The sequence below is a fragment of the Ranitomeya imitator genome, chromosome 2 (assembly GCF_032444005.1).
Source record: "Ranitomeya imitator isolate aRanImi1 chromosome 2, aRanImi1.pri, whole genome shotgun sequence".
Lineage (NCBI taxonomy): Eukaryota > Metazoa > Chordata > Amphibia > Anura > Dendrobatidae > Ranitomeya > Ranitomeya imitator.
The window spans coordinates 523,256,457-523,273,637 of NC_091283.1; the positions used below are offsets into that span (position 1 = coordinate 523,256,457).

The 17,181-nt window shown below is 42.7% G+C and overlaps 1 protein-coding gene across 1 annotated transcript in view; it reads right to left on the minus strand.

Annotated features, from left to right (window-relative positions):
- The window catches only part of KCNH4 (potassium voltage-gated channel subfamily H member 4), a 373,359-nt gene that overhangs the window by 162,842 nt on the left and 193,336 nt on the right, over positions 1 to 17,181 (minus strand). The window contains exons 2-4 of the mRNA XM_069751801.1: positions 14,075 to 14,308; positions 13,557 to 13,685; positions 13,323 to 13,450 (exon numbers count right to left, since the gene is read on the minus strand). Of these exons, the coding sequence (XP_069607902.1) occupies positions 13,323 to 13,450; positions 13,557 to 13,685; positions 14,075 to 14,308 (491 nt within the window). The remainder of the gene's footprint in view (positions 1 to 13,322; positions 13,451 to 13,556; positions 13,686 to 14,074; positions 14,309 to 17,181) is intronic.

Consider the following 17,181-nt stretch of genomic DNA (forward strand, 5'->3'; position numbering starts at 1 on the left):
AAAGTACAACTCGTCCTGCAAAAAAAAAACCAAGCCCTCATATGTCTATGTGGACAGAAAAATAAGAGTTATGGCTCTGGGAAGAAGGGGAGAAAAAACGAAAATGCAAAAATGGAAATTGGCCTTTTTGTGAAGGGGTTAAGCTCACTGACTATAATATAAAATATAATATAAAATAAACCAATGTTGCTGGTTCATGTTTAGAAATGAAAATCTGGAAAAAAACAGAGTTTCTTTTGTCTTTTTTTTTTGCATGATAAAATCTTATCTGTAATTTGCCTGATTTGTTGCGGAGTCAGCACCTGGGCATCTATGATGTGACAATGACAGATATTCAGGGGAATACCATGGAAAATATTAACCCCTTTGTGACCTCGGACAGGATAGTACGTCCGAGGTCCGATCCCCTGCTTTGACGCGGGCCCGCAGAGGTATACACAAGTCTTGAGATGCTAGAGGAATTTTCACATGGTGTCAAAATAAATTGACCTCAGTAACTGGTAATGGAGTTCTCATAATTGTCTGGCCAGTTTCAAACCAAAGGTATCTAAAGGGATTGTGTAATCAGAAAAAGGACCTGTTGTTTAAATCAGGTTTTTGTGTTAAATATATTTTTAAAACAATGTTTTCAATGTTTTTTATACATATAATTTCTATTAAAAATAAATATTCTTGTAATTCTCACACTGGCCACTGGGGCTTTTTAGACTCTTACTTCCTGTTTCTGGAAATCCACATGTACATTAAGTTGTCTGCTACATAGACAATCTCTTCTCAATCCACATGTTTGTCCCCAGTAAAATAATAACACTTATACTCACATCCGGTGCCAGCTCTGTCTCTCCGGAGGCTCGCGTGTTATTGTTATGTCATACGATCCATGCAACCAATCGGCTCTGGCTTTACTCTCCTTACCTTCGGACATATCACTTACAACTGGAGAAAATCAGAGAACAGCAGGACTCAATTCATCTGGATGTATGCGATTGGTCCAGAGGTGGGGAGAGTGAAGCCAGAGCTCGGAGGGATTGCATAACATAATAATAACATGCAAGCCCTGGAGAGACAATTCCGAGCACTGGATAACCCCTTTAATCACTATGAACAGACTATTACCCTATCTATTATAGTGTGAAAAATGCAAGATTGCAATTTTTTTTAAGATAAAGTTCATGAAATGAAAATAAATTGCCAAAAATAAAAAAATACATACATGTAACATGAAAATTTAAACAATAGATTATTTTTTGACAACACATTTTCTTTAAAGGCTCATACCCATCACCATTAAAAAACAAAAAGGTCTAATTTCAGTCCAGAAAAATGGGACTAGTATCATGCATGTTGTCTCATGACCCTAAACAGCTATTCAACACTTCAATTCTTTACTCTGTCAACCAGCACCTCCTCCCTCTCCTCTCAGCTGAAGACTTTGCCTCATTCTTCAAGCAGAAGACATAGCATCAGAGAAAGCTTTGGCCTACAGCACCCATAGCCTCTCCTCATAACTACTTAGCCCTCCTCCTCCAAAACCAGCTTCTCCACTATTACAGTAGGTCATCTTTCCTCTTTACTCTCCAAATCACATCTCACCTCCTGTGAACTTGATCCGACCCCATCTCACCTCATCCCAAACCCCACCACAGTCTTCATCCCAAGCCTTACCCATCTCTTCAACCTATCACTAACAACTGATGTCTTTCTTTCATGCTTCAAACATGCCTCAAAACATCCTCAAAAAGCCCTCCCTTGACGCATGCTCTTTGTCTATATTGCCCTATATCACTTCTTCCCTGTGTCTCAAAACTACTGGAACAACACGTCCATTTTGAACTGTCTTCCCACTTCTCCTCCTGCTCCCTCTTTGACTGCTTACAATCTGACTTCCAACCGCACCATTCCACTGAAACTGCCCTGAGTAAAGTCACCAATGACTTACTAACTGCCAAATCCAAGTAACACTACTCTGTCCTCCTTCTCCTGGACCTGTCATCTGCCTTTTACAAAGTGGACTTGGGTTGAGCGAAACGGATTGGACACATTTAAAAATCGCCGACTTTCAGCAAAGTCGGGTTTCATGAAACCCGACCCGATCCTAGTATGGGATCGGCCACGAGGTCGGCAATCTGTGTGCAAAAGTCGCGTTTCGTATGACGCTTTCAGCGCCATTTTTCAGCCAATGAAAGAGGACGCAGAGTGTGGGCAGTGTGATGACATAGGTCTCGGTCCCCACCATTTTAGTGAAGGGTATGACAATGATTGGCTTGCTTTCTGCAGCGTCACATGGGCTATAAAGGGGCGTGCACGCCGGCCGCCATCTTACTTCTGCCGATCTTAGCATAGGGAAAGGTTGCTGCAGCTTCATCAGAAGAAGGGATATAGTTAGGGAGGGAAGATTAACCCTCAAACTGCTTGTGCTGCAGCGATTTCCACTGTCCAACACCACCATTTTTTTGCAGGGACAATGGAGGCTATATTTTTGTGCATCATCTCTGTAGCTTATTAGGCTGGCTTATAAGTCTCCCTGATAGCTGCATTGCTGTTTGCACGCCGCTGTGCAAACCAACTGCTTTTTTAAAAGCAAAAATCCTGTTGCTCTTTTCTGCAGTTATCTTGTTTATTTGTCCATACTTTTGTGTGCAGCAGTCCTTTTTATTGCTGCCATACTTTTCCTGAGATCATTGTAGGGAGATTGAAATTGTACTACAGTTCTTGTATTTTTTCATATATCTTCCAGCCACTTTCTGCCACTTTCTGCCACTTACATTGTGTTGTTTTATGCACAGGGCCTGAGTTTTGGTTCAGTCTCCCCCCAAAAAAAGTGAGATTCAAATTCTCACAAATTGGATATACTTCAGTCCTGTTAGTTTGTCGTATGTCAGCCAGCCACTTTCTGCCACTTAGATTGCGTTGTTATATACACTGGGCCTAAGTTTTGGTTCAGTCTCGCCAAAAAAAAGGGAGATTTAAATTCTCAACACGTTTATATACACCTTCTACCTTGTTTTACAGTACCATATAACGGTTGTTATTTTGGTTAGATTTTCCAAAAAATGAGAAAGTCTGGTGGAAGAGCCCCTGGGCGGTGGTTGCCAGCTGGTACTGATGGTGGTGGTGGTGGTGGTGCATCTGGTGGTAGTGGCAAAAGCACAATAGCACCTAAGGCTGGAGGTCAAATTATTTTGCCCCACCTTCCCCTGCTGACACGTAGCTTGCCTGAAAAATGTCTTGCTTTTGGCCTCCTCTTACTGACTTCTCCAATTCCTCCATTTGCAGCTGCTGAATGTCCACCATAGGCCATTTTTATACCTCCCTAAATGGGCTGACTCCCCCCACAGGGCTGTGGTCACCACCTGGCGCAAGCACCCATGCGAGTGCCGTTTGCCTGGACAGGTGGGCCCACTCTTGGGCAACGGCACTGGCACAGGATCCCTCATAGTACAATGAAGTGTCTCTGATGGTGGTGAGGCACAACCAACGTCAGACACACCGTCGTAATGTGAGGGGCCCTGTGCCAGTACCGCCGCCCACGAGAGAGTGTTCCCCCCAGCTCGAACAGTGCTCTACCACTTGCAATACTTACCTCTCCCTGCTCCCCCACTGTGTAGTCTGTGCTGTTAAATCCTTCAATGGCACTGCCAATACAAATTTGTTGAAATGATAGATGATAAAATATACAGGGGCCCTGGCCTCCATTTAGACCAGTTAATACTTTGCGCCTATTACCACTGTCTGCTACTCAGCAGAGGAGCCCACCCCTGTACCTAGCTATGCCACCTGTTTAGTCCTGTTACCAATTTTGAACTGCATTTAGCCTACTTTATTATTTGGGCCTATTAACTGTGTCTGCCACTTATTACAGTTGTCCTCCACTGAACAAAGCAATGCCGACCGTTTAGTCCTGTTACCAATTTTGAACTGCATTTAGTCTACTTTATTATTTGGGCCTACTAACTGTGTCTGCCACTCATTACAGTTGTCCTCCACTGAACAAAGCAATGCCGCCTGTTTAGTCCTGTTTCAGTCGGCCCCCGACTTTTCGCAATAATCGGCCGATTTCACCCGACCTGACTTTTGACAAAGTCCGGTTTCGCGAAACCCGACTTGATCCGAAAAAAGTAAAAGTCGCTCAACTCTAAAGTGGACCATTCTCTATTACTACAGATTCGCTCATCTCTTGGCATCACAGACTTGGCCCTATCTTGACTCTCCTCATACTTAACAGACCAGACATTTAGCGTCTCCCACTCACACACCACCTCACCCCCTAGCTGTCGTGTCCCCCAAGGTTCAGTTCTAGTACCCCTGCTCTTCTCCATCTACACCTTCTGCCTGGGACAGCTCATAGAGTCCCACGGCTTTCAGTATGACCTCTATGCAGATGAAGCACAAATCTACCTCTCTGGACCTGATATTAACTCCTTACTAACCAGAATCCCAAAGTCTGTCCGCTATTTCATCTTTTTTGTCTGCTAGCTTTCTAAAAACTTAACATGGACAAAAAGAATTTATCATCTTTGCACCATCTCACTAAACCCCCCCAACAGACCTATCCATCAAAGTCAATGGCTTTACACTCTCCCCAGTCCAGCAAGTTCGCTGTCTCGGGATAAACCTGGACTCTGATCTCTCCTTCAAACCACATATCCAAGCCTTTTCCATTTTCTGCCTACTCCAACTCAAAAATATTTCCCATATCTGCACATTCCTCACTAAAGAATCTGCAAAAGCTCTACTGCATGCCCTCATCATCTCCCGCCTCGTCTATTACAACCTCCTGCTTTGTGGCCTCCCCTCTAGCACTCACGAACCTCTCTAATCTATCCTAAACTCTGCTGCCCGACTAATCCACCTACAGTAGGGAAAAAAAGTATTTAGTCAGCCACCAATTGTGCAAGTTCTCCCACTTAAAAAATGAGAGAGGTCTGTAACTGACATAATAGGTAGACCACAACTATGAGAGTCAAAATGAGAAAACAAATTCAGAAAATCACCTTGTCTGATTTGGCAAGATTTATTTTTGCAAATTATGGTGGAAAATTAGTATTTGGTCACCTAAAAATATGCAAGATTTCTGGCTCTCACAGACCTGTAACTTCTTCTTTAAGAGGCTCCTCTGTCCTCCACTCATTACATGTAGTAATGGCACCTGTTTGAACTCGTTATCAGTATATAAAACACCTGTCCACCATCTCAAACAGTCACACTCCAAACTCCACTATGGTGAAGACCAAAGTGCTGTCGAAAGACACCAGAAACAAAATTGTAGCCCTGCACCAGGCTGGGAAGACTGAATCTGAAATAGGCAAGCAGCTTGGTGTGAAGAAATCAACTGTGGGAGTAATAATATGAAAATGGAAGACATACAAGACCACTGATAATTTGCCTCGATCTGGGGCTCCACGCAAGATCTCACCCTGTGGGGTCAAATTGATCACAAGAACGGTGAGCAAAAATTCCAGAACCACACAGGGGGACCTAGTGAATGACCTGCATAGAGCTGGGACCACCATAGCAAAGGCTACCATCAGTAACAATACACCACCAGGGACTCAGATCCTGCACTGCCAGACATGTACCCCTGCTTAAGCCAGTACATGTCCGGGCCCATCTGAAGTTTGCTAGAGAGCATTTGGATTACCCAGAAGAGTATTGGGAGAATGTCATATGGTCTAATGAAACCAACGTAGAAACAAAACTCATTGTGTTTGGAGGAGGCAGAATGCTGAGTTGTATCCAAAGAACACCATACCTACTGTGAAGCATGGGGGTGGCAACATCATGCTTTGGGGTTGATTCTCTGCAAAGGGACCAGGATGACTGATCCATGTATATGAAAGAATGAATGGGACCATGTATCTTGAGAGTTTGAGTGCAAACCTCCTTCCATCAGCAAGAGCATTGAAGATGAAACGTGGATGGGTCTTTCAGCATGATAATGATCCCAAGCACACTGCCAGGGTAACGAAGGAATGGCTTCGTAAGACACTTATGAAGGTCCTGGAGTAGTCAGTCTCCAGACTTCAACCCCATAGAAAACCTTTGGAGGGAGTTTAAAGTCCATGTTGCCCAGCGATGGGCCCAAAACATCACTGCTATAGAGGAGATCTGCATGGAGGAATGGGCCAACATACCACTCCACCGCTGATGAGAGAACCTATAAACCTGACCTTCCTTTAAGCTAGTTGAGAATCTGGAGCATTACATTTGTTTGCTCCATTAAATTCTCAAAATGGCCAGAAAAAAAGAACTTTCATGTGAAACTTGACAGTCTATTCTTGTTCTTTGAAATGAAGGCTATTCCATGCAAGAAATTACCAAGAAACTGAAGATTTCCTACAATAGTGTGTACTACTCCCTTCAGAGGAGAGCACAAACAGGCTCTAACCAGATTAGAAAGAGAAGTGTGAGGAGCTGCTGCACAACTGAGCAACAAGACAAGTACATTACAGTCTTTAGTTTGAGAAATCGACACCTCACAGGTCCTCAACTGGCAGCTTCATTAAATAGTACACGCAAAACGCCAGTGTCAACGTCTACAGTGAAGAGGCGACTCCGGGATGCTGACTTTCAGGGCAGAGTGGCAAAGACAAAGACATATCTGAGACTGACTAATAAAAGGAAAAGATTAATATGGGCAAAAGAACAAAGACATTGGACAGAGGAAGATTGGAAAAAAGTGTTATGGACAGACAAATCCAAGTTTGAGGTGTTTGGATCCCACAGAAGAACTTTTGTGAGATACAGAACAACTGAAAAGATGCCGGAAGAGTGCCTGATGTCATCTGTCAAGCATGGTGGAAATAATGTGATGGCCTGGGGTTGCTTTGGTGCTGGTAAAGTGGGAGATTTGTACAAGGTAAAAGGGATTTTGAATAATGAAGGCTATTACTCCATTTTGCAACACCATGCCATACCCTGTGGACAGCACTTGATTGGAGCCAACTTAATCCTGCAACAGGACAATGACCCAAAGCACACCTCCAAAGTATGCAAGAACTATTTGGGGAATAAGCAGGCAGCTGGTATTCTATCTGTAATGGAGTGGCCAGCGCAGTCCCCAGATCTCAACCCCATTGAGCTGTTGTGGGAGCAGCTTGATCGTATGGTACGCAAAAAGTGCCCATCAAGCTAAACCAACTTGTGGGAGGGGCTTCTGGAAGCATGGGGTGAAATTTTTCCAGATTACCTCAGCAAATTAACTGCTAGAACACCAAAGATCTGCAATGCTGTAATTGCTGCAAAGGGAGCATTCTTTGATCAAAGCAAAGTTTGAATTAGAAAATTATTAGTTCAAATAAAAATCTTTTTTTTAGAACCGTGTCAATGTCTGGACAAGATTTTCAATTCATTTGGCAACTAATTTGATTAATAAAAGTATGAGTTTTCATGGAAAACACTTTTGAATGGCAGTGTATATACATATATATATAACGCCAGTGGGAGTGCCATTAGAACTTTTCCCACGGCGCTCATGCTGACATCATTGAGTTGAATTAAGCGGAGGAGTTCACCGTGAGGCAATGAGCTGAGCAAGCATGCGCAGCTCAGTGTCTGCTGGATTGCAGGCTGTATAGTTGCATCATGCAACAATGCAGCCTGCCATCTAGATGTAGCAGAGCTAGATGCATCGTGGGATAATTGGATTATAATCTTCTTGGCGGACAAGTGAGGGATATGGTTGTTTATTATTTTAATTTTTTTACAGGAGACATTGGCTTCAATGGATTGGGCGTTGATTTGAGTATGCCTGTTTTTAGCAAATTTAGATTCATTAAAGGAGTCTGTGTCATTTGTTCAAATAGAGGATTTTATTCTGGCTGTGTATTTTTTCACAATATCACTATGGAGTTAGTAATAGGGGCATCTTATAGACACCTCTATATCACTAATCCTTGGTCTTGATGTCTGCTGACATCAACCCCCCCAACTATCACTCCTCTTGCCACCCCTCCAGGGCAAGTGGGAAGAGCAAGGCTAAGTGCTAGAATTGGCACATCTTATGGATGCACCATTTTAAGGTCGGCTGAGAGCTGGTGCTTCTAGTCTGGAAGAGGGCCAATATCCATGGCCCCTTCTTAGACTATTAGCCTAGCCTTTGCTGGTTATAAATTATAGGAGACCCTACTTCATTTTTTGTGGGATCCAAATTTTAATAACCAGTAAATCCTAAGTATACAGCTGTGAGCTGATTGTTATGGCCTGGAAAGCTCCATGGGTATTACCCCCTTCCCAGGTTATAAACATCTGCCCGCAGCTGTCTACTCTTCCTCTGCAGGTTAATGAAATTTCAGGGGATTCCACGCCATTTTTTAAAGATATTTATTGAATTAAGTACATGTTGAGTAAGTTACACAAGCACTGTACTAATTATATTTGTCATGATTTTATTGCACATAGCTGCTGAAATGTCCGGTTTTCAAGGACATGGGTGTGTAAAAAAATCGGATAGCACTTGCTTGGATCGAGTGCCATTCAGTTTTTTTTAGCACACCCACAAACTTGCATTAGCGAACCTCGTTTGAGATACCAAGAAAATCGCAGCATGCTGCAATTTCTTTCTCATGATAAAGGGAAGAAGAAAAGACAAGAACAATCAATATAAAAACATTTAAAATACAGCACACAACCCAATAAACTTCACCCCCATATATACAAATAGGACTCACTGGACCTATCAAGAGGTCCAAATATACATATAAAACCACAAAATTTGGAGAACCAAACCAACAGCATATGCAATATGCACCACAACAATAATGGATAATATATAATCAAACTTTAAATAAGCTAAATAAAGTATGCATAAATAATGTCCCACAACAGAGCTGGAATTGGAAAAACATATAAGCTGTATTATTGCCAGTACATACAGTATCTCAGAGAGGGATATACATATATACATATATATATATATATATATATATATATATATATATACTGCATACATAAATCAGGCAGGATCTTAGGTCTATTGATATATATATATATATATATATATATATATATATATATACAGTGGGGCAAAAAAGTATTTAGTCAGTCAGCAATAGTGCAAGTTCCACCACTTAAAAAGATGAGAGGTGTCTGTAATTTACATCATAGGTAGACCTCAACTATGGGAGACAAACTGAGAAAAAAAAATCCAGAAAATCACATTGTCTGTTTTTTTAACATTTTATTTGCATATTATGGTGGAAAATAAGTATTTGGTCAGAAACAAAATTTCATCTCAATACTTTGTAATATATCCTTTGTTGGCAATGACAGAGGTCAAACGTTTTCTGTAAGTCTTCACAAGGTTGCCACACACTGTTGTTGGTATGTTGGCCCATTCCTCCATGCAGATCTCCTCTAGAGCAGTGATGTTTTTGGCTTTTCGCTTGGCAACACGGACTTTCAACTCCCTCCAAAGGTTTTCTATAGGGTTGAGATCTGGAGACTGGCTAGGCCACTCCAGGACCTTGAAATGCTTCTTACGAAGCCACTCCTTCGTTGCCCTGGCATTGTGCTTTGGATCATTATCATGTTGAAAGACCCATCCACGTTTCATCTTCAATGCCCTTGCTGATGGAAGAAGGTTTGCACTCAAAATCTCACGATACATGGCCCCATTCATTCTTTCATGTACCCGGATCAGTCGTCCTGGCCCCTTTGCAGAGAAACAGCCCAAAAGCATGATGTTTCCACCACCATGCTTTACAGTAGGCATGGTGTTTGATGGATGCAACTCAGTATTCTTTTTCCTCCAAACACGACAAGTTGTGTTTCTACCAAACAGTTCCAGTTTGGTTTCATCAGACCATAGGACATTCTCCCAAAACTCCTCTGGATCATCCAAATGCTCTCTAGCAAACTTCAGACGGGCCCGGACATGTATTGGCTTAAGCAGTGGGACACGTCTGGCACTGCAGGATCTGAGTCCATGGTGGCGTAGTGTGTTACTTATGGTAGGCCTTGTTACATTGGTCCCAGCTCTCTGCAGTTCATTCACTAGGTCCCCCCGCGTGGTTCTGGGATTTTTGCTCACCGTTCTTGTGATCATTCTGACCCCACGGGGTGGGATTTTGCGTGGAGCCCCAGATCGAGGGAGATTATCAGTGGTCTTGTATGTCTTCCATTTTCTAATTATTGCTCCCACTGTTGATTTCTTCACTCCAAGCTGGTTGGCTATTGCAGATTCAGTCTTCCCAGCCTGGTGCAGGGCTACAATTTTGTTTCTGGTGTCCTTTGACAGCTCTTTGGTCTTCACCATAGTGGAGTATGGGGTCAGACTGTTTGAGGGTGTGCACAGGTGTCTTTTTATACTGATAACAAGTTTAAACAAGTGCCATTACTACAGGTAATGAGTGGAGGAAAGAGGAGACTCTTAAAGAAGAAGTTACAGGTCTGTGAGAGGCAGAAATCTTGATTGTTTGTTTCTGACCAAATACTTTTTTTCCACCATAATATGCAAAAAAAATGATAAAAAAAACAGACAATGTGATTTTCTGGATTTTTTTTTCTCAGTTTGTCTCCCATAGTTGAGGTCTACCTATGATGTAAATTACAGACGCCTCTCATCTTTTTAAGTGGTGGAACTTGCACTATTGCTGACTGACTAAATACTTTTTTGCCCCACTGTATATATATATATATATATCAATAGACCTAAGATCCTGCCTGATTTCTAGATCATTCTCAAGAAAAGGAGGAAACCTCCTAATATACGGCCTGATACCTAAAATGAGATTTGCTAAGGAGAGCATTATGATAGCTTTAAGTGGTTATAGGTTGCAAAATATAGTCACCAGATCTCAGCTCAGAAGGGGGAGCCATGGGTGGAACAGCATGAAAAAGTCCAGATGGAAAAGAAGAGGGGGCAGTGAAGTAATAACCCCACGTGTATCGCTGCTCACAAAGGCAGCTTAGTCCCCTGTCATCTCCGCTGTATATAGTATATACTTTTGTGTCATCTCCTCCTGTACAGTATTAGACCTCGTTCACACGTTATTTGGTCAGTATTTTTTCCTCAGTATTTGTAAAACTTGGAGTAAAACAATCAAAGGAAAAGTTTATTAGAAACATGTCCCCGATTCTGTATTTTTCTCCCACTTGTGGTTTTGGCTTTTGTGATGCGGGACCAGCCGCCATCTTGGATACGGGGCATACTAACAGAGATTGGCGTGACTCCATTTTTGTTCTATATCAGAATTCCCCTGGTCACAGGTCTGCAGGGATGAACACTCCACTCCACCACCCTTTTCCCCTATGCTGAATAAAGTTCCTTTTAGTATGGTAATGAACTGAGCGCAGTATAGCAGGGAGATGGTACTTCAGAGCTTGAGTGAGGAAGCCACACCAGCAGGGGGCATGGAGGTGCCTGGGGGCTCAATTAAAGCGTACATTTCAGGTGGCTACAGGAGCCAAAGGCTATTATTTACCCAGCCGGACCGTCTCCACCATGAAATTATGAATTATGGATGCATCGTCCGAGGTCCAGGCTCATAAAAAATCATAGCCCTGAAGAAATTGCGCATCTGACAGTGCAACTCCCGGGTCCGTGGGAGTTCTGGTACCTGAGATATAGAGATCAGCATCCCACAGTGACCGAATGGGTCCAGTTTTGATCCCTGTACGACCGTCAGAACAAACCTCATGCGCTGATACCGCCCGTGTACTGATCCGATCACCCTGAGAGTAGTTATTCCATTTATTAGATATTAGATACAGATGTCGCAGGGAAGCTGAGGGGTGGGGATTGCTAGCCCACCCAGTTACAGAGGGGAGGGACACAGAAGGTTTAAGAGCTGAGTACACTTGGAGAGTGGGACACAGACTCAACAGAAGAAGATGACGATGAACTAACGAAGAGGGCATATGCCAGCCAGAAGGGAGCAAGCACAAGCTTTCTGGGGGCTGCCCGGCAACTAAGTCTTATACCTGTGGAACGCAGAGCTCCCGGGCCTCCACAAGCGACCTTCAACCTGGTAAATTGACCTCCAGCTTTATACTGTACCTCTAAGACTTGTACTAGTATTGTTATATTTTACTCTGACTGTAACTCTTGATATATTTTTACTGTATATTTCTTGTAATTACCTAGTGCGCCTTTAAGGCAATTAAATCATAAATTAACTTTGAGCTGATCCTTTTACTCTGATTGCGAATCTTAGAATACCCAGCGTGGGTAACAGGGCCTCACCGGTGGTCATTTGTTCTAGGTGCAGTTCCCTTATTGACCTGAGAGACTAAGGGGGCGCCAGAGAGCTGTGCCTGTGTAGTTACGTCACGGATTGGTGACGTGGGAGAAACCGGGTTTCCTTCACAGCTTATAAATACTGAGGTAAAATACTGACCAAATACCGAACGTTGAATGTGGCCTTAAACACAGACTCCACCTGCAGTACTTCACTTTTCTCTATACACAGCCTCATACTGCAGCAGCACCTCACTTCTTTCATTTTCCTCTTGACATCTCTCATTTTGTCCCTCATTTCTCAATCCATGAGGCAACTCCATTTTAGACACGACGGAGCTAGATGTGGCATGTGCCTGCTATGTGGAGTGGGTGTGGCTATGTGGAGTGGGTGTGGCTTGATACATACACACACACAAACACATACATACACTCAACTTTATATATTAGATAGTTATTATCTGCAGGTAAATAGTGATTAAACCATGTCTGGCTAACTTAATGGAGCAGCGGCTACAGGGAGAAAATAAAGTTTTTTTCTCCCTGCAGTCACTTTCTTCCAGACATCTGGACGGGGCAGGGAACTATATCAGTCACCACTCACTACATAGTGAATGCAGATGTTATCACTCCCCTGTTCTCCATTGTATGTGTACACAGCCGTCTGTCAATCAAAGTGATTACAGTTTAGTGAGGGTGACAGCAAAAGCGCCCTGTACCACCAATATGACTGGAAGCGAATGGCTAACAAAATAAAACTTCATTTTCTCACCATAGTCATGGCTCCAGTAAGGCAACCAGACATAGTTTAAATGCTATTTTCCTGCGGATTTCCACTATATCTGGGGGTAAATAGTATTTCTGGAAGTAGCAGGTTCCGTAAAGTCAACAACAGGCAGGCTCCCATCCACGTGGCCATACATTCTGTTATATACACATGGTGACAGGAACTCTAGTACAACAGTTCTAGCGTTGTCATTGTTCAATCTCAGGTCATATCTATCTACCTTTCTCCACATTATGAATGTAAGAACTATGCGGTTATAAATATCTAGATTTAATTCCTTTTAATGATTCGAAAAACTTGTATTAATTAAATTTCAATTGGACAAAACTTTACATGATATTTGAGCTTTGTACTTACATTGTTTAGTTTTATGTCGCTTTTGTTTCGTCCGGTGACTTGACCTGTTAGGTGGCAAAGCATGGTTCGGCTCTGCCTTCTTGCTGAGCTGAAATGTGAAGCACCAGGACGACGGTTCTTTTGTTTGTCTATCAAAAAAGGCATAAACTGCATTTAGTTTGTACTGCGGTCGAGGTCTGCTACATTGCACCTTCATTTTTTTTTACGCTTTTTAGTTTTAGTTGCTATGCTTACCATCCTTCTTATCATGTAGGGCCCTCATTCTATGCTCTGTGACATCCTTGAATGAAAAAAGAAATAGTACTACCTCGCCTTTTTCGTTTTTGATGGGCACAATATCCAAGAGACACCAGAAGAGATCTCCTGTTTATATAGAAGATACAATTGAGGATCTGAAAATGTAGCACGTAAGCATGACTATATCATCGCTTGTGATTAGAGCTGGTGCGAATCGATTCACATGACCTGGTCCATCGGCCACATCAGTAATCTCTGAACGCTCGATGGGAGCCTTCACAACCGCCTCTTACCTGAAGAGTGTGATGTCATTGTTGTTGCATGAAGCACATGCTACATCACACCAGGGCAGCTAATCAAGAGAGGAGCTGTGGACAACATCAGTTAACATCAGTTAAGAGCGGTTATCATGGCTCCCGTCCAGAGGACAGAGATCACTATCATGACCAATAGATCGGGTCATGCAAATTGATTCTTACCAATTCATAGAATAATTGGAGAAATTATGAACTCACCATCTTTTTTGTAGAAGCAGACCTCAGCCTGGTACTCCTGCTTCTCATCCAGAGCAGTTTCAATACCCTGAAGGACAGTCTCACTAGTCTCCACCCCATAAAGGAAACGGCAGCAACAGTTCTTTTGCATGACCTCTGTGCGACCAAAACCAGTGAGATCACAGAAGCCATCAGAGCAGTAGACAATAGGGAAACCATGTTGGACTTGACCATTTGCAAGTAGAAAATTGCTGTCTGTAAAAGATAGTAAGAGATAAATCTAGTGAATTCATATGTAAAGAAAACCTTATGAACTCTTAGTAATATGATTGTCAGAAGCAAGAGTAAACCAATCGCACAAGAGACAATCAAATTCAATGATTGTCTTTTGACCTTGGGTCCATCAAACTTTCGGACAAGTGCCGATAAGTAAAAAACAAGTGCTAAGAATATTATAGAGCACCACTATTGGAGCTGTAAAATGTGTTGTTTAGAATGGTGAAACATGATTTTTACATCGGACGTCTGACTGTGTCTTTAAAGGGAACCTGTCACCTGAATTTGGCGGGACCAGTTTTGGGTCATATGGGCGGAGTTTTCGGGTGTTTGATTCACCCTTTGCTTACCTGCTGGCTGCATGCTGGCTGCAATATTGGATTGAAGTTCATTCTCTGTCCTCCGTAGTACACACCTGCGCAAAGTAATCTTACCTTGCACAGGCATGTACTATGGAGGACAGAGAATGAACTTCAATCCAATATTTCGGCCAGCATGCAGCCAGCAGGTAAGGAAAGGGTGAATCAAACACCCGAAAACTCCGCCCATATGACCCAAAACTGGTCCCGCCAAATTCAGGTGACAGGTTCCCTTTAATTGACTGATCTGGGCCCACTAACCCACTGAAGGAAAATCAATGACACATCATACAATGACGTTTTAGAGAATTGTTTGTTTTCAACTTTGTTGACTTTCCAGTTGAAGACTTGATGTTCCAAAGTATAGCCAAGTCTGGTCTAGCAGCAAAGGATGTTCCAAGCACATTTTAAATTTATGGGGAATTTATTTAGTCTAGTACATTATGCTGTTTTGACATTACCTGAAGTACAAGGTGCCAAATCTATTAAGCAGTGCATGCCTTATAATAAATTAAGCATATCTTAGATGTCCCATGTATCAGAAATTGAAAGCTATGCCAACTATGAGAAAGCATAGTTTTCAGCTATAATTTACTCCAATTTATAGCATAAAGTATAGCACATCAACAGTAACCTACCCCCTTTATTTACCATTTATCTAAAGTGACAAGAGTACGAAATTTACACACAAATATAATAAGCACGAAACCAAATTCTGTCCCTTTGCTTCGCCAGAGAAATGGCATAAATCATTTCATAGATAACTAAATATGGTTTTCAGCTGTTTAAAACAAAAAAGGGATCATGAAGGTGAACACACTATACAGCACCAGACATGCCCTCACAAAAGTAATTACAAATATAATAGAAAAGTAATATTATTTATAAAGCACACAAAGGACAACACAGCAATTAGTATGCACAAAAGTTCTGAGTTACAAAGTGGTCAGCACCTTTGTACGCACAAAGCCCAGCCCCTTCCCTCAACTAATATTCAAGATGCGTGTGATGACGGAACGCCTGGGTTTTTCACGTCATGCCCTCTCCAGCCTTTTTTCTTGTCAACTTTTATTTTTCAGCTGTTATTGCCATAAGAAATTCTTTGTATGTAATAAATTCACCACTCAAGTGTACTATATTCTCAGGTTTTGTGTGTCAGGGGTTCTTTGGTCCTGAGATTTGCTTGTATTATGGTGCTGAGTTGATTCATTACAGCACTTTTTGTTCATTTTATTTATTTTTATTGTGTTTTTCTTTCTGTGTTTTATAAGTAATATTATTTTAAAATAATTTAGATTTTTTATTTTTGTTTAGGCTTCGTGTTAGGTGTCGAGTTCCCACCGCTGCACAGGGGGAATCTCAAACCATCTCCGCTGCGGTCTCCCATTTTTCTCCAGCCACAGTGGAGCCTGCTCAGCGGAGATGTGGCTGCCAGCATCTGGTTCAGGCAGATACTCTGTTCTTGGTTACCGCTGCCCTTCCAGGCTCAGCCATTGTAGCCAGTACTGGTCAGCGGCGAGCAGATGCTTCTGGGACTAAGTCCTACTTTTCTCCTTCTGAGCATGCCCAAGGGAAGACCTCTCATTGGAGGTCAGGGGTCACATGTTCAGGTCCTGTAGCAGCTCCTATTGGTCCACTAGAAAGTCCTGAAGAAGCTGCAACTATAACAGGTTCACATGGCCGCACGGCCATGCGCTAGTATCATTTCTTTATGGCTAATGCCAGTGGATGCTCTACCACTCTGGTTACATGTGGTGTGTCTAGATCTGGGACTGTACACTCAGGCAGGCAGCTAGTGTCAGTGGGGGCAATTAGCCGCTTGGCTTAGCATCTGGTTCCTTCATGTATGCGGTTAGCACAGAAGAGTTTCAGAGCAAGCACAACCCTAGTTAGGGTATTAATCTCTGAGTACCTTGCGACTCTGTGAAGCAACAGAGCTCGCTACTATTTCACACAGGGTGAAGTCAAAGCCACGTGTGAGTTCAGCGTCCATCTGCCATTACATAGCAGCAGGTACCATCTCTGCACGGTGGACCCCGGGCTGTGAAAGCACCTTGCATCTATCGCTTTATTTGGTGCATTCTGCTAGCCCTAACAGTACGTTATACTAGCATATTATATTATATCATAGTATACTAGCACCAGGGTCTGGCTAGTAATGGCGGACGAACAGCAACTGCTGCAGGACATCCAGCAGCTGCAGGGCAGGTTGGCAGCTCTCGAGCGCACAACCTCTGCTGTGGATGTTGCCGCAGAAGCTGTTCAGGCTGCTAGCGTGGCTGCAGCAAGTTTGTCCACTGCCACCCCTGTTCCGACCATCAGGAGATTATTTCCATACTCGTCATTCCTGAGGGAATTGATGAGTTTCTGTTAGGGATACCTTGGCTACGGTATGACTCCCCACATATAGAGTGGTCCACAGGCAGAATTTTGGGATGGAGTGAATCTTGTGAGGGTAGAGGTCAGAGGGAGTGTGTTTAGGTTGCTACTACT